The 23,092-nt window shown below is 39.6% G+C and overlaps 1 protein-coding gene across 1 annotated transcript; it reads right to left on the bottom strand.

Annotated features, from left to right (window-relative positions):
* On the bottom strand, window positions 1-23,041 carry LOC101847706 (forkhead box protein K2). Its single transcript, XM_005092437.3, has 8 exons — window positions 22,661-23,041; window positions 15,161-15,358; window positions 13,347-13,668; window positions 12,835-13,028; window positions 12,232-12,431; window positions 10,956-11,144; window positions 8,302-8,711; window positions 1-5,597 (listed from the first exon to the last, which is right to left on the bottom strand). The coding sequence occupies exons 1-8, from the start codon at window positions 23,017-23,019 to the stop codon at window positions 5,475-5,477; spliced, it is 1,995 nt and encodes a 664-aa protein (XP_005092494.1). The 5' UTR covers window positions 23,020-23,041; the 3' UTR covers window positions 1-5,474.
* Between the last annotated feature and the right edge of the window lie 51 nt (window positions 23,042-23,092).

Raw genomic sequence — 23,092 nt, 5'->3', positions numbered from 1 at the left:
GGCCAAAAAAGGCAGATTTCTCGGATTTAATTATTTCGACGAGTGCCTGATTTCACCACGATGCCTCACAAATGACAACGTAAAAATCACCCTAAAAAGTTTTTGTGCTGACTTACGGCACAAACATTTACAACAAACAAAGATACGAGCGTGTCAGGCGAATAGGAAAAGAAACAAAAATTCTACATGCTAGGCATCCGAGATATCAGTTTGACTAGCTGCTACACAGAACTCTTTGTGCAACCCACTTTGTCCATTGCTGCATTATTTGATCTATGTCCAAAATAGCTCTCCTGATTTCTACAAGGAAAGTACAGTAGTCTCCGCCTAAACGCACGCCATACAAAAGCACGCTCCGCTCAAACGCATGCTTTCGTCATATGATGGGGTTTTTTTACGATATAATTTAGACGTACAAAAGCACAGTCACTCTCTCAAAACGCACGCTTCGATCCTCGAAACACACTGACAAGTAAAGCTTGACAAGGGGGAAATTTTCTTTGCAGCCTACACAGAGTCTAGAAAAACGGATATTTGGCGAGACTGTCCCTCACGCAGAACAAAGAGAGTGATGGACAGCATTTTCACACCTCACTTTCCACAGACATGTAAGTTTCGGGACCGGTCAGGTGATATGTTGGGAAGGGGGGGTAGGACTGAAATGTCTTTCGATTGGTCACTTGAAACGCGTCTTTTAGAGGATGTTTCTGACTGGTGTTTGAATGACTGCATAGGTCATGGTAAGTTAAAGTTCGGCCTATGATGCTTAACCGTTTCGCACTTACAGCGCCCGTATGCGCTCGCGGCGGTGACCCCCGCTCATCCCTATAGCGCTCGCCACGGGGGTGCTTGTTTTTACTATCATCAGAAGTTTAACTTAGCTATCTTTATAGAGGAAGAGTTCCGGTTTACTATGGTGTTTTTCTTGTTTCGCTAGCACAAAGAGTCACTTTTTGAGCGGGAACAAAAGTCGGAGGAGATTTTAGTTGTAAACACGCCATCATGTCTCTAGGATGCATGGGCGCAAAGCTGCCCGATATGAGTACGGCAAAAACAAAATAAAAACACCCAAAGAAAAGTCTTTTAGGTGCTTTCAAGTTTCCACCAGAGGCTTCAATCTCTGTGAATGTGTTGTATTTCTTTTGTGTGGATTACCTCTTTGTCAGTGGCAGAAACTTCGTGAGTTGAAGAAATGTAGTATACGAGGTCTAGATCTAGATCTAGATCTAGACTCGGAATCCAAGACACGCATCTCAGAAAGACCTCTCATATCATTTCATACTCTTCTATTCCACTTATAATTTTGTACTAGTAATTTAGCTCATTCATTTTCCTTTCAGAAAATACTATTTTCATAATTTTTGGTTTTGTTTGTGATTTTATACAATTTTTTTTAGTAAGGTACCCCTTCAATTTTCGTGGAGTTGTTGCCCTTGTCTTAAGGATGGGGGGCCACAGCTGGCCAAGCCTGCTAAGTGCGAAAGGGTTAAAACGCGTGACGGCTCTAGAACACTAGATAGGTCTGTATAGGAATAAAAATTAGTCAAGTAATCAGCTGCGCTCAAAGAACTTACAACGTACTAGTTCAACGAATCACAAGAGAAAAGTCTCTTGGAATGTCTGATTCAGATGTCATCCATACATATGCTGAGTTGCAATAGATGACAGACAGTCGGGAGTGGTCGCTTGGAAAGTCGCGCGGCTGAGCGCTTTTTAATATGACTGGATCTGTCACCAACATTTAAATCCTCATTCTGTTCCCGACATTTTTTTTTTAGTGCATATCAGTAAAGCAAGTCCGCCCCCCAATTCAACGACTTCGTATACATAACATAACCGCAGTCGGGGAACCCTTCACAAAACAGTCACGTGTCATCACATTGTCGGCCCAAGTGACCCCTATCCCCAAAGGGAGGTTATTAATATATCAAGGAAATGAGATGATTGCGTGCCTTCCTCCCTTTATACAGGCTCATGTAAACGCACGCTCTGTATAAACACACGCTAAAAAGCCTTCCCAAGCATCGTGCGTTTAGGTGGAGACTACTGTATACACACATAATAAAAGAAAAAGACAAATTGAAATGATCAAGAGCTGACAATGTCACCTAAATCTTTCGCACTCACAAGATTTTATCTTGAAATTTTACATCCTTTCAAGACAGCTTCAACAAACCACTTAAGGGGGCTCGCAGGTCAGGTCTAGGGCCCTGGGGACTGATTTTCACTCACTCTGAGCACTTTGTACTTTTGGTATTTTCCAATCTCTCATTCAATCTAGATTTTATTGACACTAGTCGCTGAATGAGTAACATTAACAGAATTCAGTATCGAGCCCCCTTAATGCAATATGTATGTGCAAGCCATACACAATGTGACAAGTCATGCAGTCCTACTCATAATCAAAGAGGGAAAAATTGCTATCAAACAGTTAAAGTAGTGATGAATAAAAACATGAGAACAATCCAGAAAACAAACTATATAAATCACACCACAAGGACATTACCTGTACATGACACTGATAGACAGCTCTAAGACTTGAAATTTAACCTTTTCTTTCTGTACAATCATAATGGTAGTCAAAAAGGATGTAGAAATAAAAAATATCTTAACCAGACCATGGCTAGCTTCACCCTCTTGCTCACCAAGTGCATTCCTGAGCGTACAGCTGTGTTTATCTATCAGTCAACACAAAGAAGCAGCACACAGGTCTGTCTTGGCTAGGGGGGAGGGCTTGAAGGATCAAATTCTGTCTAAAAAGATGTAATACTAACAGTATGTCAAGGACCTGATTTTGAACAGCAAAAATCCAATTGACAAGGATATTATGGATCCTTTGAGATATAGAATACTTAGAGATATAGCTGCTTTTAACGATGCGGCAGGGAAATCCTGAAATAAAAATCAATCCTTCAATAAACCCCTCAAATTGGACAAGTATTATGAACTGCTGCCTGAAGCTCACAAGTACAAGACACCACTTACATGAGAGCTACTTTCTGAGAGGACTAAAACAAGAAAAAAGAACAGCCAAGATAAAGAGATCCACAAACAAAGTTACACAGATATCCATGAATAAAGACAGCATAAATAATACATACTAAAAGACAAGGTCCCACAAACATGTAAAAAGAACATTTGCATTTTACACTTAATAACGATATCCAATACAAAATGCACTTCACTTTTCCCTTTCTGATAAAAAGTATTCAGCTTGGAGCACACAAAATAAAATAAAAATGTCACCAAAAAATCAGGCACAACAAGAACAGCTTAAAAGGGTTCCACTGTAGGTAATCAATTCAAACATTTTCTTCATCATTGTTTCCCTAAGCCATACGTTTAAGAAGCCTGACAACAAAATCTACACTCCCACACAAGGGATGTCACCAGGAACAAGACTAAAAATCACAATGTGAAACAAAATGAATACTCCTTAAAAAAGAAAAAAAGAAAAAAGGTAACAAACAACAAAATTGAACAAAGCAGCAGAAATTCAGACTGGCAACAAGTGTGGAGTGGGATCTCAATGTCAAAGCTTTCCCACAACTTCCTTGCAGTCAATTATACTGGCAATTAATAATAACAATGGGATCAAATCATTCCACTTTTCTAGCTGGCCATTAAGGAAACTCACATGTAAGCAATCACAACAGACAGTCACAGTCACATCATCAATTGAGTCATCCACTCTAAGGTTGAGACAAAAGGGACATTCTTAGACATTTACCATTCAAATTATTCCTCACAGCCCCATTCATCCACAGCCATTCCTTTGTTGTACATGAAGCAATACAGATTTAGATCTGCTGCAAAAATGTAAAAGTTTAAGTCTACAACACTGTGAACAAAGAAGTGCACTAGGTAGTGAGAACGTACTAAACACATATCCATATAATCTTGAGTTCTCTGCAGTGCCAGTCCAAGACAAACATTTAACCCAGGTTACATTCCGAAGATATCATGTGCCATTATGAGAGTCACATCTTTGATGAACATTCTTTATATTTTTGTACCCAATGAAGAAACCTGAGGAAAACTGTCCAACCTGCAGCACATTTTTATTTCCTATCAGAAGGTATCCTGATTTGAAAACTGAGGGCAGCCGAAATTAGAAACAGTACATTCATGCTTTATTTATTGTAACAATACACCACATGCTATAAACTCATTTCTAATTAGCGCAGTGATTGAATAACTTGTAACCTTATTACACACAATATCTTAGAATTTTTGTTGATCTCCTTAAAAAAAAAGAAAGAAAGAAAGGAAGTGAGGGGAAAAGAAGAGGACCAGGATAACTGAACTCAAGATTTAGAATTTAGAGGGAAAGAAAAGGAGAGCTTCACAGTAAAGGCACTATATAAAGTACATGTGACAGAGTGATGATCCTAAAGGGGGTTATCCAACGGAACTTAGAAAAAAGGACATGCGTAAAAGCAAAGCGTACTATCTTTTGAAAGATTTGTAAACAGCAGAATGTTTGCTCTGTCATTCACATTCCAAGAAATCATTCTGAGCTCAAACCACAAACTGTCTTCACTTTGTCAGACCATCAGTCATCACTGTCTCAGGCAACTTTTTCTCACATGTGTCTCTTTCACTTGATTTAAACAACTCGAATCACGATTTTAGCACAAGCTTCTTTCTCTAAACATCAGCGTATTCAAACATGGTCAAATTTACTGACTAAAATGCTGTACAATATGTAAAACTTTCCACCAGTCTACAGTAGGAGCATTCTAGAAGAACTTGTACCTGCTGCCTTAGCTCTACTGGATCTCTCACTATTATTTCAATTCAATTCCGAGTTCTTTTCTATTTACCCAATACAAGAATACGGTGTGTGTGCACAACTTCACTAAGTATGTTTGTCCTTCAACACGAAATGAACAATACAACACATTAAAAATCCAGACCTGTACACATGGACTCCCGAGCTGACAACAACAGTGGTGGGTACCATCAGCAAGATCTTGCCTCTGCATTCAACGCACTGTTGCCCCCCCCCCCCCCCCCCCAACGTGGACCTGGCAGCATCCCGAGCACACACAGCAGTGTATCTCTGCATGCTGCTATCAGTACCAGGAGATGCTACAGCTCCCTCCCCTGTGTGTCCCTCTATTATGCCCAAGTTATACACAGTGCTCTATTTTTGCCTTTATAGCTATTAGCAAGTTCTCGCTGATCTCAATGCCTGCTGGGTGCAGTTTCAGAAAAGCGACAACCAAGTCTTGCCTGCTGTTAGTTTACTGTCGCAGGCCTCTTACAGCACAAATCACAGACCTGCACTGTGATGGCTATCAAGATTGAGACCTGCTGTATGGGTATGTCAGATTAGGCAAAATAAACTTGCACAGAGAAAACTCCTAGGGAAGAGACAAGACCATCACACAGAGAGGTCAACATAACTCATCCCCTGCACATAAAATAGTGTGCTAAAACACAAACCGCCATAGCTTGCCAAAGTAACTTCACTCCAGTTCAGCTTCTGTCTCCTCCATTTTTGGTCGCTTGAGGGCTGCTGCAGCATCCAGTTCTTGTTGAGTCATAGCCTCTTCACCTGGGCGCTTGACACCTGTGCTCAGTACTGGTACCTGGAATTTAAAAAAAAATTAAGTGACCCTGACTAGAAAATAATTTACATACTCATAAAGCAGATCACACGGTACTGAGATAGGTGAACTATAATTCAACAATATGAGAACTTGTACAATTAAGCTATACCTACTCCTGCCTTTGCTCGAATAAATATTTCCCACTCAGATGTGAAACTACGAGTCTCTAAACTCTATGACTAGATATTACCGGGTAATCATGACTGGCTCCAGCAACCTACTGTTGATGCATGATTAACTCACAGCAGTACCTTTCATGAGACTAGAAGGGTAGCCATACTTCATCACACAGAAAAAATATTTATTAAACTAAAAAGTTCAGAAGTGTCAATTACAAAGGAGAACCTTCTCCTTTACACCATCAGCTCTAATAGAATCAAACCCCCTCTGAACCCCCCCTCCCCCCAAAAAAAAACAACAACAAAAAAACCAAAACAAAAACAAAACAACAACAACAAACAAACAAAACTAGTGGCCACAATGTGACGCCATAAAATAATTTGTTCAGACAAAGAAAACATCAAAGCTTTATTTTGTTTGTTTTGTTTTAGTAGAGGTTTTACGGCGCTCGCAACTGCATAAGGTCATATGAGCACCAAGGGGTTGATGTCAACAGAGAAGTCCTTACAGGGAATCAGACTTACTCTGCTCACCTCTCTAGCTTCAACAGCACAAAGTCTGCTTCGACTATCAAGGCACCCCGGAAATAGAGGGTCACAAGAGTGTGACAAACATTCAAAAGAAGTGGAGGAAAATGACGATAGTAAGGATTAGGAAAGAAAAACCAGCATTTCCCTGTTGTAGTTCAGGCGCAGTTATGAGCATGACATTGTTTGATCAGCCCATTTACAATTCTACTGTGCATTAGAACAAGAAATGTTCCCCCCTTTGGGAATGGCATAATGACACTTCAGTCAGTGGCACCGCCCCAGGGGGTACAGGTTTATTTTAAAAGCTAAAATGCTGACAAAGAGTACACATACACTAACAAAGTAGTATTTCAAAACAGTGAAGTAAGTAAAAGGGTGACAATTCACATTTACTAGAAATGCTAGAAAGACGGCTTTTCACTAATCATTTTTCAAAACAAAAAATAAACTAAAGTGGCAGCAGTGGTGGTAAGGGCGGAGAAAAACAAAGGAGAAGAAGGACTCTGCTGGTTGGAACTGGAAATATCATGAAACAAAGCAACAGCCACGGAAAAGAGATATATATAAATAAATGGTTTCTCGCCTCAAAACCAATCCCATAAAGCCTGCCAAGAAATACGCTTTGCAGATTTTAAAATTTAATCACTGCTAAAATTTTGACTCAGATCAGTACACTGACTGTCAGGGACTTTTTTTTACACACATCTAAAAAAAATCAACTACTCTGTTACTATTAAATGTCAGACAACTCAAAATATGCCAAATACAGCTGGAGTCTTTGCTATTTACAGAACAAAGGATTTGACTCACGATCGGACTTTACAGATATTTGAAAAAAAAAAAAAAATTATGGTGCCAAAACCACCCAAGCACATTATTTCTACAGTGTGAGTATGCTGCTATTTCTGTCATAAAATACTATGCAAATATACAAAAACATATTTTACAAGACAAAGAAATTTGAATTAGTCAGTTTTGCTGGTAACAAACAAGAGTACTGAACTCAATGCCCTAACAAGAGCTATCGTGGCACTGAACTCTACAGCCACCAGAGTAGTCTTGCAATGGATTCCTGGGCATGTCGACATATTTGGAAACGAATAGGCCGACGAACTGGTGGGAAAAGGAGGACAAATGGAACAAACCCATCCCAGCCCCAACTACCAGGTGGCTAAAGCACTCATCATGTCAGCACTCCATGCCCAATGGAATGAGACGCACCCACAACACAGAAGAAAGTACCCAATCTGCCAGCTCCCAAGAGCTGACCAAGTGATATTCTTCAGACTCAGAACAGGACACAACAGGCTGAAGCATTACATGTTCTCCCAATTCAAGATCGGTGATGGATTCAAATGTCCTTGTGGTGCTAGCCACTAAGATGCACAGCATATTCTCCAGGACTTCCCACAACTGGATACAGCAAGACAAAAATGCTGGCCTCAACCCAGGGACATGCACTAGAAGCTTCATGGCAGCCCTCTCGACCTGGGAATCACTGCGGAGTTCGTCATCACTTCAGCCCTCACCATCTACTCTACCATGAAGAACGAAGAGGAAGAAAAAGAAGAAGCTAGTAACAGAGCTGGAGTTGCCTCTGGTGTTGTCATATTGTGCAGATGCACTGGCCACGGGCAAGTCTCTTATTCTTAGTTTCTATTCTTTTGTTACTTGACATTGTATCTGAAGTATATCCAGAAAAAAATGTATCTGTAAAACATTTTTTTGAGTCTATATCTATCTCCTATGGGGTTAAGTACTGGGTGGGAGTTCGAATTCACCGTCGGTAAAGCTACCACTTAATTGAATCATTGTCACTAAACCTACAACTGCAGTCAACAGTTAATCTACCTGTCTTCTTATCTCAACCTTTGAATCGGTGTCTTTTTTAAAATCACTTTCCACTTCATTATCTGCATTAGAATGTATTGAATCATATTGTTTCTTACTCTAAAATTGGTTGGAGTGATCAAAGCGATGTTACTCTAGGAATTTTCTCCTTTATCTAAAAAGATAATACAATGGTTTCTTACCACTGGCTTGGAGTCCTGAGTAGCCCATGCGTCCCCTCCCATTGGCTGCTGCTGTTCTGAGGTAGCTGTTTTGTGCTGCTGCTGCTGAAGCAAAACTTGCTGAGGGAACACCTGCTGCTGGAGCAGCTGCACAGACTGTCCGGCAGATGATGGGGCCAGAGCCTGCTGAATAGCACTGGTCTGGCTCGTTGCCCCAGAGCCCTGTGGTGGCAGCAGCTGCACAGACTGGGGCAAGAGAGTAATGGGCTGCGGGGAGGAGCCTGAGTCAGTCGCCGCAGTGACCACCACCTGCTGGCCCGCGTGCAGGGTGCGTACCAGGGTCACCGGGTTGATGGTCCGCGTCTGAAACTGAGCCTGATTTGCTGTGGCCACCAAAGATGCCATTTTCTGAGATGCTCCAAGGCTGACAGCTAAAAAGACAAACAGAGGAAAAAGAATAAAATACACATGACGTCCCGTCGGACAGAAAAACACCAACAGCAGCCTGCACACAGTGAAGACTTTAAACAAAGCAATGTTTAGTATTCAAAACCCCTCTAAACACTTTTCCACAACCTGTCACGGGTACCAGAAACTAAATCTTTTAAAGTAGCTGTATGACAAATTTATGTTCCACAAGAAAGGTCTGTCTCAAAAAAAATTTTTATAACATTATTTTACCTCTCAGTCAATCTTTAAGAAAATGGCAGCAGTTCTTATAATCAAAATTTGTAAAATTCACTATTTGGCTGCAGCCCCATGTTTGACAGATAAGAAAACGATCAAGTGCACCAAACATCACCACATTAAAAGAGGACAATCACAATAAGATGGATATGGAGCCTAATTTTTTTCTCGAGAATGTGATATCATGGCAAAATGTGTAGTTGTTATTTTGACAAAAACTCAGGAGCCCTGTCCCAGCCAGCATAATTTCTACACCCGCACTGAGCAGTTAGGCCATATACTTTAGTGTACGGAATGCTCTGCTTATTGAGGTCATATACATTTAGAGTTAGCAGAAGGATAAACGAAAAATAATCCCAAGCCGAAGACTGGTCCAGAAAATTAACCGACCTTTCAGTAGGCAAGTATTTGGCATTATATTTCATGTAAAATTGATTTCTAGAAAGCTTTGTCGCCATTTTTTTAGGCTTTCTATATTTTAACCCTGGAGGCTAAAATATATCACTGGATACACCATTCAAAGCTCAATAGTTCGCCAATGCATAGACAATACTGATTCATCAATCTTGAGCATTCAAATGATATGGTGTCAATTTTTTTAACCAGCTGACCTCGCCTTCAGACTGGGAGAGGTTTTGCATTCCATGCCGATTCTCTAGTTTTAAATACATAAATATACAATGACATACCCCATTGCAATATAAGGAAAAGCTGAACTTTTTTATGTTGTACAGTATTTGACATTTGATTGCAACAGGGTAAACAAGCAGCAACCTGAATGGCCTGATCTTTTCTAAACCACCTGCTCAGAAGGCCGCAAGTCAGCTTACACACAGAGTTTACACTACTTTCTCTTAATCATCCAAAGGAAAGAAAAATATTGGGTTCTTTTACCATTGCTCCGGATCATCCAAAAGAAATAAAAACATTGAGTATTTATCACCATTAACTCACTTCAGACGGTTCACACAACAGTTGCGTGACCCCTGCCGCGACGCTCACGACAGCTCCCACGAGCCCTGTGTGACCAACTTTGGATTTTTTTTCGCTCTACAAATCACGCACGGATCACGGGACCCGCCTCGTACCCTTGTTTGGTCAAGCCTGAACTACTTAAACTTCGTTTCGTATCTCTGGGACCCGTACTTTTTAAGTTATTGAAGGTGAAAGACAGTGACCCCAACTGGGGTTGAACTGACCGGAACTCGCGATTTGTTTTTTTTCTATACAGCTGATAGTAATCCGACAGTCGCGTCGTAGTAACGGTCGAAGAAGTCGCATGAACAAGAATCACATAATTTCGCCGTTTTCGATACTTCTGTACGTTTTACTAGTTCTAGTGTCTCAGAATATGATGTGTCTGATAGTTAGGATCCTGGATATGTACCCGAACACAGCCTGAGTCGTAGTTTTAGGGCTAGATCTAGCACTAGTACTGGTGTTGTTGTTCGCGCAGCAAAATCACAACGTCGTGCCGTACATCTGTCTCATGTAATTCAGCGCATGGGTCTGAATCAACGCACAGACCAGCTTTTATACTTGCATCAAACATTCACACATGCATACAAATCAAGATACAACACTTTGAACTTTTATTTTTGTTGTTGTGAATTTCATCCTACCTGTCATGTCTGTGGAAATTTTTTGGAAAATCAAATTCATGCCAATTTTTAAAAAATCATATAAATTAAAGTATTAGACTTAGACAACTTTAGTTTTTTGTGTTAGATTAAGCTTGAATGTTACTTTACTGTGTCAAAAAATAATTACAATAGGGTAATTCTGAGAGTTGTGGTGATTTTTTGAAATACTCCGAAAAACGCCAGTCTTCAACGCTTGTGACTGGTGAAAGGGCCCAGTCTGAAGTGAGTTAAAAATGCACCTCAATCACAGTAAACAATAAAATGAAAGATCAAGAAAACAAGACAATATGGAGGTTGGAAAGTTTTCAACGGTTCAAAACAAGAGTGTAGAAAATTCTAGCTCACCTTCCCCAGACTCCCTTTTGATCTCCAGGTGGGTCCCATTAGTCAGCGGAGTGCCAGATGGTCCATTGAGGAGCACCTGACCTGGAGTGGTCATAAAAATCTTGGGCTTGGCAATCACGGAGGGCAGCTGATGAATAGCAGTCTGACCTGCACTGGCCGACACTGTCACTGGTGACAGCACACGAGAACCTGAAACAAAAATAAAGAGGGAGGGTTTTATTGGATTAAGTCTAGTATGCACAAACACTTTGAATGACTAGTGAGCAAAAATATAGTGTACTAGCCGGACCCCCATTCTATGAAATGAATGATCGCTGCATTAACACCAACTGAAAGTCCTTGGCCTACTATATTTACACTCTACTTGAATGAAGCAATAAATCTTGAGAGATGCAAAAAATTAGAAGGTCTAGATAGAGAGATGTATAGATTGATTCTCTATTCCGCTTTAGTGGTTGTACACTCCAGAATTTCAAAGGTGTGCACGTTCAGTGAATGCAAATTTCACTGGTATACAATGGAGTCTTAGAAGACAGACATTCCCAAGATTAGATCTAAACGAAACTAATGAAAAACTGAAAATTAAACTAGAGACTTCAGGCCCCTCAATAAAACTGTGCAACCTTTAAATGATTCTGAACCACCGTTAATTTTGTCAAATTCGAAAGTGAAGTGGTTGGGAACTTTTAGGTGGCCAAAGTTACGAACACTTTCACAAATATAATATGTATAGATATACAAAAATCAGAATAAACACCACATACTTGTTAGTCTTAGGCCTATAGGTTTCTGAAATGACTAAGATTTTCAATAATGTTGTACCAGGAATTTTTTCTCTCTTCAATTTCAATTTTCACTCAATGTTTGACTAATTTGGAAAAAAAAGCAACATATAGTTTATGCATTTTTGATAGCCACCATGGAACAGATCTTCGTAATCTACTTTCAAGTTTGATTTGGAGAGAAAAGGCACTAAAATATATAGAAAAACCATTAAGATTCAAACAGCTATAACTTTAAAAAGCAGAAACCAGAAGATCTTGCAAAATTGAATGTCAAGCTCAAGAAAATTAGTGGAATGAGATGTCCTTCATCATTAGTTATGCACATACCAGACAATTTAAGCAGAATTGAGTAATTAAAATGCACGATGCTTAACTGTATATAGAAAATAAACATGTAGAATTTAAAGATAGAGCATGTGCTCGAACATAAGCACAACACTAATGAAAAAGTTAGTACATTTCATAATTCAGAATCTAGCCAGCCCACTGACCTGAAGGTGAGCCGGGTGCCGACTGTGAGAAGCGCAGATCTGTGACCGTTGGGTGTGCCTGCTGAGACTGCTGTACAATGTGCACAGCAGCCTGAGACACTTCCGTCTCCAGAACTGGCTCTGGGATGGGGCTCCCCTCTCGGGACAGGCTGTCAGGGGTGATAGACCCTGCCATGTGACTGGGGCTGGCCGGGGCAGACCTGCAGAAATGATAAAGTACATTTGTTCATGCAGTGTGTGCAAAATTATGATTACTGTAATTACACCAGTAAAAAGAAAATGCTGGCTTGAGAAGGCAATGTGCAGTGCACACTGATACGACCATCACCTTTCTCTCAAACAACTGAAGATTTCTGCTCAGTCTACAAATACTAAGATGCAATGCGAGTGTTTGAATCATTTTAAACCAAAACCTCATTCTGTCCCTTACCAGCACATAAGAACATAAGAAGAAATGACACAACATTATTACCCCCTCCCCCCCCCATCTCTCATTGAGCCTTACTCCATACAATGTAACAGCAACACAATGATCACTGTGCAAATTAAATTTTAATAAAAACTGTTACACATTGTTCGAAAAAGTAAGCAATTATTTCTCACCGAGAAGACAATCCTCCAAAAGGAGTTCGAAAACAAGGCACCCCTCTTTGACGCCGTTTTCTGAAGGCCTGAGCAGTGAGTTTCGCCTCGGAGACAGGATCAATTCGCCAGAACGAACCCTTACCTGGCTCCTCTTGAGACCGAGGAACCTTGATGAAGTATCGATTCAGTGACAAATTATGTCTGATTGAATTCTGGAGAAGACATTAAAAAAAAAGGATAAATGATTCAAATCTCATAGAATCTGAAGGAAAAAAAAAGAAGAATAAAACAAAACAACAGAAATTTAGACAATGAAAAAGCACAAAAACAAAGCAAAGAGACAAATAAGCACAGTATTGGTGACTATTTCTATTCCATATCTAGCTCAAAGCTTACAACAGATATATTGCTATTGTTAAGATTTTAAAACGCTCACAACACACACAATAGCGCCAGTGACGTGGGAAGCAACAGAGCCAGAACATTAAAAATTTAATACAAGCACCCAAGACTGCAGACTTCCACCTCACCTGCCACCCTTTGTCAGCAGTCCTATAGTACGGGTAGTTCTTTGTGATGTAGGCGTAGATACCACTGAGGGTTAGTTGTCTGTCGGGAGCTGATGTGATCGCTTGCACAATCAGCTGGGCATACGAGTAAGGAGGCTTCGACTCATCTCTTGAGTTGTCTCCCGAGCTAGGGGTGACCACTGAGGATACAGAATTATTGTCCTTCTCCTCGCGAGGATGAGCTGCTGCATATGCAGCAACCGCCTGCAGGTCGGGGATAAGGGTGAACCTGGAATTATGAGTGGAGCCACTGCGAGGACTTGTCGGGCAGGAGTTGGCAGCACTGAGGAAAAATAAACAGTCGTACAACATAAAAAATCATATTAAAATTAAAGATTATTTCAAAATGTTGCATCAGTGGCCAAGTGTGACTCGTGCAGGTGGCAGGAAAATGTCTTGCTCAACTGCATGGTAAACTGTGCAAACAAGTCTCACATTGCATTACATACGTTACAATAAAAAAAAGACCACTTTGGGCTGTTGGAGTAGCGGGGAAAGGGATGCGGAGAGATAAAAAGAAAGAGAGCAGGAAAAATAATAGCCCTTCAAAGTCAACAAAGGGAAAACTTTTTAAACAATTTGTTACAAAACTTCTAGGGCTCATTCAAATAATACTATATTTTGATAACCTTGGATAGAACTTTAAAAAGTATTTCATGTTGTGTTTTCTCCATTTACGAAGTATTGGTCTAAAAAAACAAAAACAAAACAAAAACCAGAAAAGAAACTTCTGGACAACTCATTAAGGAGTCTAGCGGGTAGTTTTTTTGGTCAATTTTTGATGAAATTATTGTTTTTCTGGAAATCAGCTTTTTAACACATTGTATGATCATTGCTGAATCAGATTTTCTGGTCCATTTGGTAACAAAAATTGATAAAATAGGTGAAAATATTTCTCAAGCAACCTCACCCCCCTCTTGCAAAAACGACTGCTTTGTCATTTTTCCTCTTTTTTTGATACATTATGTGTCTACTTTGTCACTTTTCCTCTTTTTTTGTTACATTATGTGTCTACTTGGTTCACTAAACTTCTATAAATGAGATTATTTGTAACTGTACAGAAAAAAAAGTAGTGCATATAGTACTGGAACCTCTAGAAGGAACAAACCTCAAATTACACAGTGACATTTTAAATCCGTATTTCTCAAAACTTTATTTTTGAAAGACCCTTCATCACTAAAATCTTAAAATCTGAGCTACTAATCAAGACAATGTACTGAAACTTTCCAAGTATATGCAGATTTGGTAGTTACAGGGACCTGGCTAGTTATATTTGAGAAAATGTACTTAATATTTCAGAAATCTGTATTTAAAATTGATTTTGTGTTTGAAATTGGTACAAAAAAAGGGACATTACTTTGAACCCCCCCCCCCCCAAATTTTAGAATATTGGAATTATATTTTTAAAAAAAACCCAGCCTTGATATTTATGAAAAAATTAACATTATACCTTTTGGTTTTCAAAACTTACAGATTTTCCTAAGTATTGTATCATTTCAATATGGCCGTCGGCATTACATAACACTTTGGGTTAAATTGTTTTTAAACATTTTGATTTATTTCTGGGAAGGTACCACATATTTGGGGAAAATTTGGTTTCAAAAGATGCATAAATAACGAAAATAGCTTTTCTTGGTAGCTAGACCTCTTAAAACACTAAAAATAAAATTTCAAAGAGACCAGAAAGAAAACAAGTTATAAGAACTGTTTACTACAGGTACTGCTGATTACCTGCTAAAACATGTTCCAAAACAAACACACAATCTAAAAAATACCTGATTGTGCCTGTAGGGGAGGGGCAAGGACTGTTTGCCATAGCTTCTTGAGGCTCTGGGATGTTGATCTTCAGTGGGGGTAGAGGCGGCTTCTTTTTTGGAGTTGCTACTGACACTGGTGGGGGCGGAGCTACAGTTTCATCAATCAGTGATTGAAATTGGATCTTGATGTTGGTACTTGGGAATCTCAGAATACATCTGTGGAAAACGAAAGAACAAAATTCTTTATCACTGTTGACACCTCTTGGCAGGCTGATCTACAAACGTACAAGTTTTCCAAGAAAGAGCACTACTTACATTCATTGTATGGGCAATAAAACCTCAGTACAGCACACTAAGCTTAAAGTGTAGTCTCAGCGGTCACATTCACTTGCACCGCTTTATCTAAAACTAAAACAAAACATACTTTTCACGATATCGTTCACTTTTCATGGGACTTTAACCATCAAAAGTCTGTTTAAAGAGTAACTCAGAGAATAAAGAAAAATGACAAAAAGCGATAGTTTTTCCATACTCAGGGATGCAACATAAACAGCTGTAGTGAAAGAACGACTTTTTCGTACAGTAGTTCATTGCCAGTGGACACTTGTATCCCTCTCATTTTGAGTGCATCAGGTGAAAGCACATTCAGACCACATTCAAAGAAAAAAAATAAGTTTAATTTTCTGATTCTTTAAGATAACTTATATTCAACGATCACAGCTTTTGCCACAGGCGTCAAGATTATCTGACAAATTTGGATTGTTTACTGACTGTTTATCAGGGTAAAAAAGTTGTTTTGAAAGAAAACTTTTCCTTCTTTCTTATGCATAATTCTTTTGTCCTGCTAACTACATTTGTCAGAAAAAGTAAATTAATGTGTTCCTTAAAGTTGTATATGTTTAACAACAGTTTGAACTCTACTTTGACACCACACATGATAAGAAAGGTCTCTATGACAAATAACGGTGAAGACTCATTTGTTTAAAAATACCCTCCTACAGCACAGCATACCCAGGTGATAGCACACAGAAAGTAATAATGTAATTCAAGTCTTTCAGAATCAAAGCTCCAAAATATGAAAAGATTGAGGTATTAATTCAAACCTCAACATTTCTGTTGTCATCTTACATTAAAAAAGCCTTTAGTGTGGAGCACACACCTAGTTTCCACTGGGTTAAACTAACATGTTGCTAAGAAGACAAGAACAAAGATGTCAGATGAATATGGAACATCTTGGGCGGAAATCTAATTGAGGTCCCGATTTGGTACTTACTTGATCTACTATATAAAGTTTCAGGGTCTCCGCTCTCTGTAAGGCTAAAATGGGGGTAGCCCTTACATCACGCACAAAAGATAATACAAATCATTTTAAGAAGGGAGACCTCAACCAACTAGACTGTTACCAAAATAATTTGCAGCATGTAATCTTTTCATCCAATTTTGAAATAAGTCTATAATAAAAGAAGGCCTACTTACTAAAAAATAAAAAATGGTATTATTTGACTTTACTACTGTCCTCATGCTCAGTCACTGTGCACTATTCTAGTCAGATTTATCTTGTTTTCCACAATCTAGATTTCGAAATATTTGATGGTTTTTGTTTGAACTATATTACATCAAGCCTATCAACTGATTCTGTCCATTCAGCCGCTGACAGCAGCTCTGGGTTTTCCCCGCTGTCGCCATCCGACCCCTATGAGCGGCTCGACGAAATCCGAAACAAATGTGCACTTTTTAACTCAATTCTTTCTTTTTAAGTTGTCGAAAGGAAGTAGAACTTGTAAATAAGCCTGACCTCAATCTCTGAGCGCCAAAATCGATTGAAACGGTAAAGTTCTTGCAAAAATCATGGCTTTGTAGTCACTATGCAGTTGCTGCATCAGGATAAAAACATGGAGTCTGGTAAAATAAAAAGGCCCTTCGGTGGAAAATATTCAACTACATTTGTGAAATTCTTGCACAAATTTGTGCTAGGGTAATATCTCAACAATTGTGTGTTTATTTCAATGATTATAAGGACTTGTAGAGCTGAGAAAATAAGGTAAAATGAAATTTTCGAAGACGAGTAGTGCAATTTTTTTTCTCATTCATTTTTTGTCTGAGGGAAAATACGATACAATCAGAATATAGGTCATTCTAATTGGTATAATCAGATTCTTCTATTGATTCCCATCAGTTTGGTATGTGGCAATACATATGTAGAGTAACTTAGAGCCTCATAGTAATGCATTAACTCACTCACTGCCAGGCATTTCTCGGCAGGGTAACTGACGAATGCCAGGTTTTCGGGATCATTTGACCATTTTCAAAACCTCACTGTGAGCTTATTATTATGAGCACAGCATTGAACTTTTCCACAAACATTGACATTGAAACATACTCAACAAATCAAAAACATTTTTTTTGTGATACCTTTATTGTGTTAAATTTTATGAGTGTTTGTGAATATGTGGCAAAATTGAGAAAAAACCCTTTTACATAACATTTAGGTGCTTGATACATTCAGTCGATAAGCATGCCTTTATATCTTTGTCTCTGCAAGAAATAGATGTATCAACTGACAAATGTTGAAAAGTCACTATGAAAAGATATCTGACAAATTTTATATAACTGGAAAGTCATTCAAGTCATCAGCCCACCCATCCTGAGCATCAACATCAGGGTGTGTGGTAGCAGGACGGGGCATGGCCACTGGGGGAGGGGTCCCACTATTTGAAGTTTGTTGTGAAGACCTAGGAGGGTCTATGTCAGCTGTATTCCTATCATTTGGGTTCAAAATCTACATTGTGTGATCTTTGACGTTTGCGTGACGGTCTGAACTGGGACCAGGAAGCGCCGGATCATAGGGGAACACTTGATTCCAGACCTAGGCCTAGTTCTAGCACAATTTTCATCTTCACTTGTGTCCGCACCTTTTCTATTTTCTTTCCTATACTCATTATCAAAACTATGATGGTTCATTATCACTATTATCTGCAAAAAGATTTAAATCTGACCCTTTATTTATGAATGGGTCCATCAATTCAAATGTTTCAACCTCGTTGAGACGCCGTCGCCATCGTAACTGAGTGTCAGTAGTTTTTAGTTTGTTTCAGGTGAGTTCGAAAAAGTCCAATTTTTAAGAAACTCATTACCAGGGAAGTTACTGCAACAATGCGGAATCGAAACTAAACTGGCTTATAATGTCGCATACTTCCGACTGCCAAGCCCGAAACACGTCGGGGAATGTTTGAAAAATAGTAGTGAAAACGCACCTGACGGGTTTCGGGTTTGGCAGGTAGCGGTCTACGCGGATCACCTGACAGGGTTCAGGCATGGCAGTGCATGAGTTAAATAGACGTATCCCAGGTTAAAAATTAAACAGGGGAAAATAACTCTGTCCAGAGCATGAAAAAATCATGAAAGTAATCAGTTAACATACTGATGTTTTGCGTTAAAAAATCTAGAGGGTAGCCCCCTTTAACCCTCATCCTGCGGGAGCCGGGTTTATGTCGCCCGATAAGCCTATTTCGGTACCTCGCCTACGTTCTGGTCCTGCATCAGTGTAGCCCCTGGCTCAGCGCACGCGCAGCACACATCCTCTTACGTGTCATTCGGGTCCCGAGTTGGATCCCCATTCACGCAGGTCAAGTGTGTGCGCGTCAGTCTGCTTGAGTTTGTGTGCGTTTGTGGCCTTCCTCTAGAACCGCCTGCGTTGTTCGTAATTGAGGCATACGTCTCATTCAAAACATGTCAAGTTGGTAGCTCTAAATGTTCGTCCAATGAAATTATAGAAGAAATTGACCCACTTAGACATGAGGAGCTCGAAAGGATAGTCAGGAAACAAGACTTCCATTTTTCTATACAAAATACTTCAAATGAGCTTGATTTTGTATGAAATGATACTACCTGATAAAAAATAAGCTTGTTTGATAGTTTTGAATACCATTGTGCAGGTACAAAGAACACTTTGAGTGTAAAACATTTGGAAATTGACCTAAATTATCCCCTTTTGAACCTCAGTTCATTCATAAATAACAACAAGAGCGTCCAGAAAGGTTATTCGAATGGGCATAACTACTCATAATGTCTTATCAGCTTATGAGAGGGGGTTATTCATGTGTTTGTAACACTTTATAAATAGGAAGCTATGAAAGATAGAGCGTTATTTTCATCATCAGTTAACACACTCCCGCAGTATTCACGGCGAAAACACACGTTTCCCAGAGCGCGCGCTGTACACCAACAGTACACACTGAGTGACCCCGGCGGCCTGCCTGGCACGTCCGACGTATTCGGTTGCTGATAAGATACGCATCTGGGCACAGACGCAGGATAAGAGTTAACTAAAAAAAATCTGAGGGGAATAAGAGGGGCATGTTCCCTGTATTTCCATATAATTTGTTTTTGCTATTAAGATTTGAGATCACCTTGAAAACAATTGTTCGGCCACAGTTTTCATGTCCATATGTGTGTTTCACAGCAAAAAGCACTGTGGTCGGTTAGACACTCAGAAGCATTGCATTTGTGTGCATGATGAGTGGAAGTGAAAATCTACTAAAAATATTTAGAATTTAGAAGGTCAATTTTTTAAGTCCACAAAATATTTTGCTCAACAACCACTCTTGGCTTACAACAGTTTTGGAAATAGCCATGTAAAGCAAAGTAATTGAGACCATCCTAACAGCCTAAAATGGGGGGGGGGGGGGGATAAAGCGAGAGAGACACTGAGACTGAGAGTAGGTTCCATAAACCCCCGCCTCTGCGCAGTTGAAAGTGTGTAGGAAGCTCGAAATTTGGTCATTTTTAATCAATCATACTTCTCATTTGACCCCAATCTTCAACCCATTTCGAACTAAGTCAGTTCAACTATTATTTTTAGCAAAAATCAAATTATTGAGGGCGGCACGGAACGAGATATTGTCTAGTAAGCTATCTAAAAAGGTTACCAAAATGCACCGGAATGCTTTTTCGCGTCCATTTTCAGTTTCATGCCGGCCGCGGCGACAAAAATTTAGGGTGCTTCATAAAATGCCTTCGCGCTAAGCGGCTATAACTGCTATCGTCATGAAACAAAAAGTGCAAGAACGAGCTTTGAATAAGCTTTCACCCAGTACCAAGCGCTTGTTGCTAAAGTTAGTTGTTGACCCAGAAATATCGGGAGTTTTGGAACCTATTTTTAGAATGGAAATCTCCAAGTCTGACCAATGATTGGCCGAAAGAACCCTCGACTACTCAAAAGTAGAACATATGTCAAGGGAATCGTGTGCAAAAATGACAACGATTGGTCTGGCAGCCGTTTAGCGCCGTTTGTTTTTGTAAACACACATGTCGGTCCTCTCTCTGGCGACGCGCTTGATTTAGCAATGGCGAAGAATTATTTACGTGCACTACCTATTTTCGATTACGCTCTATTCACGTACATAAGTGCATATCAAGGGCTGCATTGTGCTTCCAATCATGGATAGGGATATTCAGGAGATGTGCGGTAAGTTGATTTTGTTAATTAGATTGTTAAAGTGATACATAGTTCTTCATAAAGTCATGAACCCTTTGCCTGACCTAGATCTAGCTAGGACTTGAAGCCGAGATCGCAACCATGCGAACGGGTAGTCTCATTCAGAGCGTCCTGTAATTAATTCAGTACCCAGTATTGTTGTAAATCTGGTTTGGATAGAAAGATAAGAAACTTAAATTTCTTGAAAATATGGTGAAATCTAAATCAATTTGTTAATAATCATTAAAAATTTGTGTTATTTTCTGGTCACGCGACCATTTCATTCTATCAATGATTTCGTAATGGTGACCTCTTTTTAAAGATCATAACAAGCTTGATGAGGTTATATGTTCTGTAAATTTCATTTCTTTTCAGCAATAACTTTCCATTTTATTGATGTCTGAAATCAGTCTTTTTAGCATTTTTGAATTAACATTATGCTTCAAGGAGTACTTTTTTTTTCCAATTTTAAGTCTCTGTATTGGCTTTATTTAAACTCTGATTGTCCTCATCTTGGTATTTTGCAGAGTTTATACTATACTGGCACCTGTTGAAATAAATGATAATGCACACTTTATGTACCTGAATAAATTTTCTGTGAACTCATAAAATCGCACTTTTTAACGTGATTTTAAAATTGCCAAAAATTTACGACGTCCACAAATTTCAAACGCCTGTCATTTTTTTAATTTATTGTCCGATTTCTATAATTCAAACACCAAAGTTCATGGCTTGCATAGTTCTTTATGATGCAACAAACATATGTTTGATCAAAGCGCTTTGAAATTTGGGTTTGTGGTACCTACTGAGAGGGAAAACTGGGTGCTTTTTCGGTAGTTCCCACCCCCTTATTTGAGTCTGACCTAAATCTAGATCTATACGTTTGATGCACGGCAAGCTAAGATATCAAACCTAACAACTGCAAAACATTCAATTGTGGTAAAATTCCTGAAACCCCCAACCATATTTTTATCAAGCCCCCCTGAAACCCCCCCACTCTTGGGGCCAAAACCGGCAAATAACAATTGCGGGGTGGGAACTACCGAAACCATTTGAAAAAAAATGGGGAAGATTGAAGAACACCGGACCACTCGTACATTATTGCGCGAGAAAGAAAGTGGGGTAGGTGGGGCGGGTGGTTGGGGTGGAGGGAGTTCAGGGGGGTCTCCCTGACAAAATTTTAATGAATAGATCTACCCGTCCGAGATTCTCCATTGAGAGATCAAAAACGAGAAAATTATGAATTCCTAAGGTTGAGACATAGGCAAAGTCAGTCCGCCGGTCCGGTATTCTTCAATCTTACCCAAAAATGTGGGAAAAAGGAATTTTTAAGCTCTAGATCTAGATCTAGATCTAGATTTCTTGAGGATAACACTCAAACTCAAACCACCAGGTTATTTGTAAATGAAGCCCACACATTCCCCAGAATTAACCTGTGACTCCGCTATGACCCCAGGTCCCAGCATCATAGCAAACATATCAATCCAAGCCCAGGCAGGGGCCCTCCTCAGCTCCAGGGTCAGGCCTCAGGGGCTTGTTTATTGAATTTGAATAGGGAATATCAAGTCTAATATTGTGTAGACCCAGCTTTCTTTAAAATTTCAGTTTACGATTTGTACAAAATAACCTCTATAAAGACTACACAAAACAACAAACAATGATTAGTTACAAAAGTGCATTGTTATGGTGACATACAGCAAATTTGTCAGATCAATGAGACTGTTTTCGTCCATGGTTGCCCGTTATTGTTGTTTACATTTCCGCCATCTTGAAAAGAGCACATGGTTACCCTAACGGAGAAATGACCAAAGAAACAGGACAATCATACACCGTATATCCCATTTATGATCCCATAATGTGAGTATTTTCAACGTTTAAAGTGACTTTTCTCATATGGAGAATACTTTAGACACGGAGAATGATGAGGAGGAGACGATGTTTGTAAACAAAGCAGACTACTTCCTCCGCAGAGAAACTGCGCTGCTTCCATTATCAGTTTTTCCCCCTTGTCTTCATTTCAAGCAAAAGCAAAACAAACTTACGTTCGAGGTAGTTGAAGGGGTGGAGCACCTTTACGCTGAAAAATTCCATCAATAAACACGCCATTTTTCCCGTTGCACTTCATGAAAAAATTAGGATGCTCGTTGAATATTTCAAGGTGCACCCTAGAGATAAAACTAGAATGGCCCATATTCACATCGACATCGCCTTTGCTACTGTTTCGGCCTATGGTGATGCGTGGCTGTCGCATCGTGAATTCGAAGTCTTTGCCCTCGAGACGTGCAATGGCAGCTCCCTTTGACTCTGGACTCCATACTGCTCCTGAAGGACTAGCAGGGGCCGATTTGAGAGCCAACAACGCGAGTGCGTGATTGTTCGTAGGTTGTTGTATTCCAGACATAGCCGACTGCTTGCACCGCTAAAATGGCAGCTCATGGAGAGGAAAACAACATACCCCGGACCTGTGTTTACAT

This window comes from Aplysia californica, unplaced genomic scaffold (genome assembly GCF_000002075.1).
Source record: "Aplysia californica isolate F4 #8 unplaced genomic scaffold, AplCal3.0 scaffold00046, whole genome shotgun sequence".
NCBI classification, from domain to species: Eukaryota; Metazoa; Mollusca; class Gastropoda; order Aplysiida; family Aplysiidae; genus Aplysia; species Aplysia californica.
Note: the sequence above shows the minus strand (reverse complement) of the source record. Positions and strands in the feature narration are given on the sequence as shown.

Coding starts and splice junctions, on each gene's coding strand:
- LOC101847706 (XM_005092437.3), bottom strand. CDS start 23,019: ATGTCTGGAATACAACAACCTACGAACAATCACGCACTCGCGTTGTTG. Junction 13,029..13,346: donor CTGCTGACAAAGGGTGGCAG/GTGAGGTGGAAG, acceptor TGTCTTCTCCAG/AATTCAATCAGACATAATTT. Junction 5,598..8,301: donor CTCAGGACTCCAAGCCAGTG/GTAAGAAACCAT, acceptor TTTAAATTCCAG/GTACCAGTACTGAGCACAGG.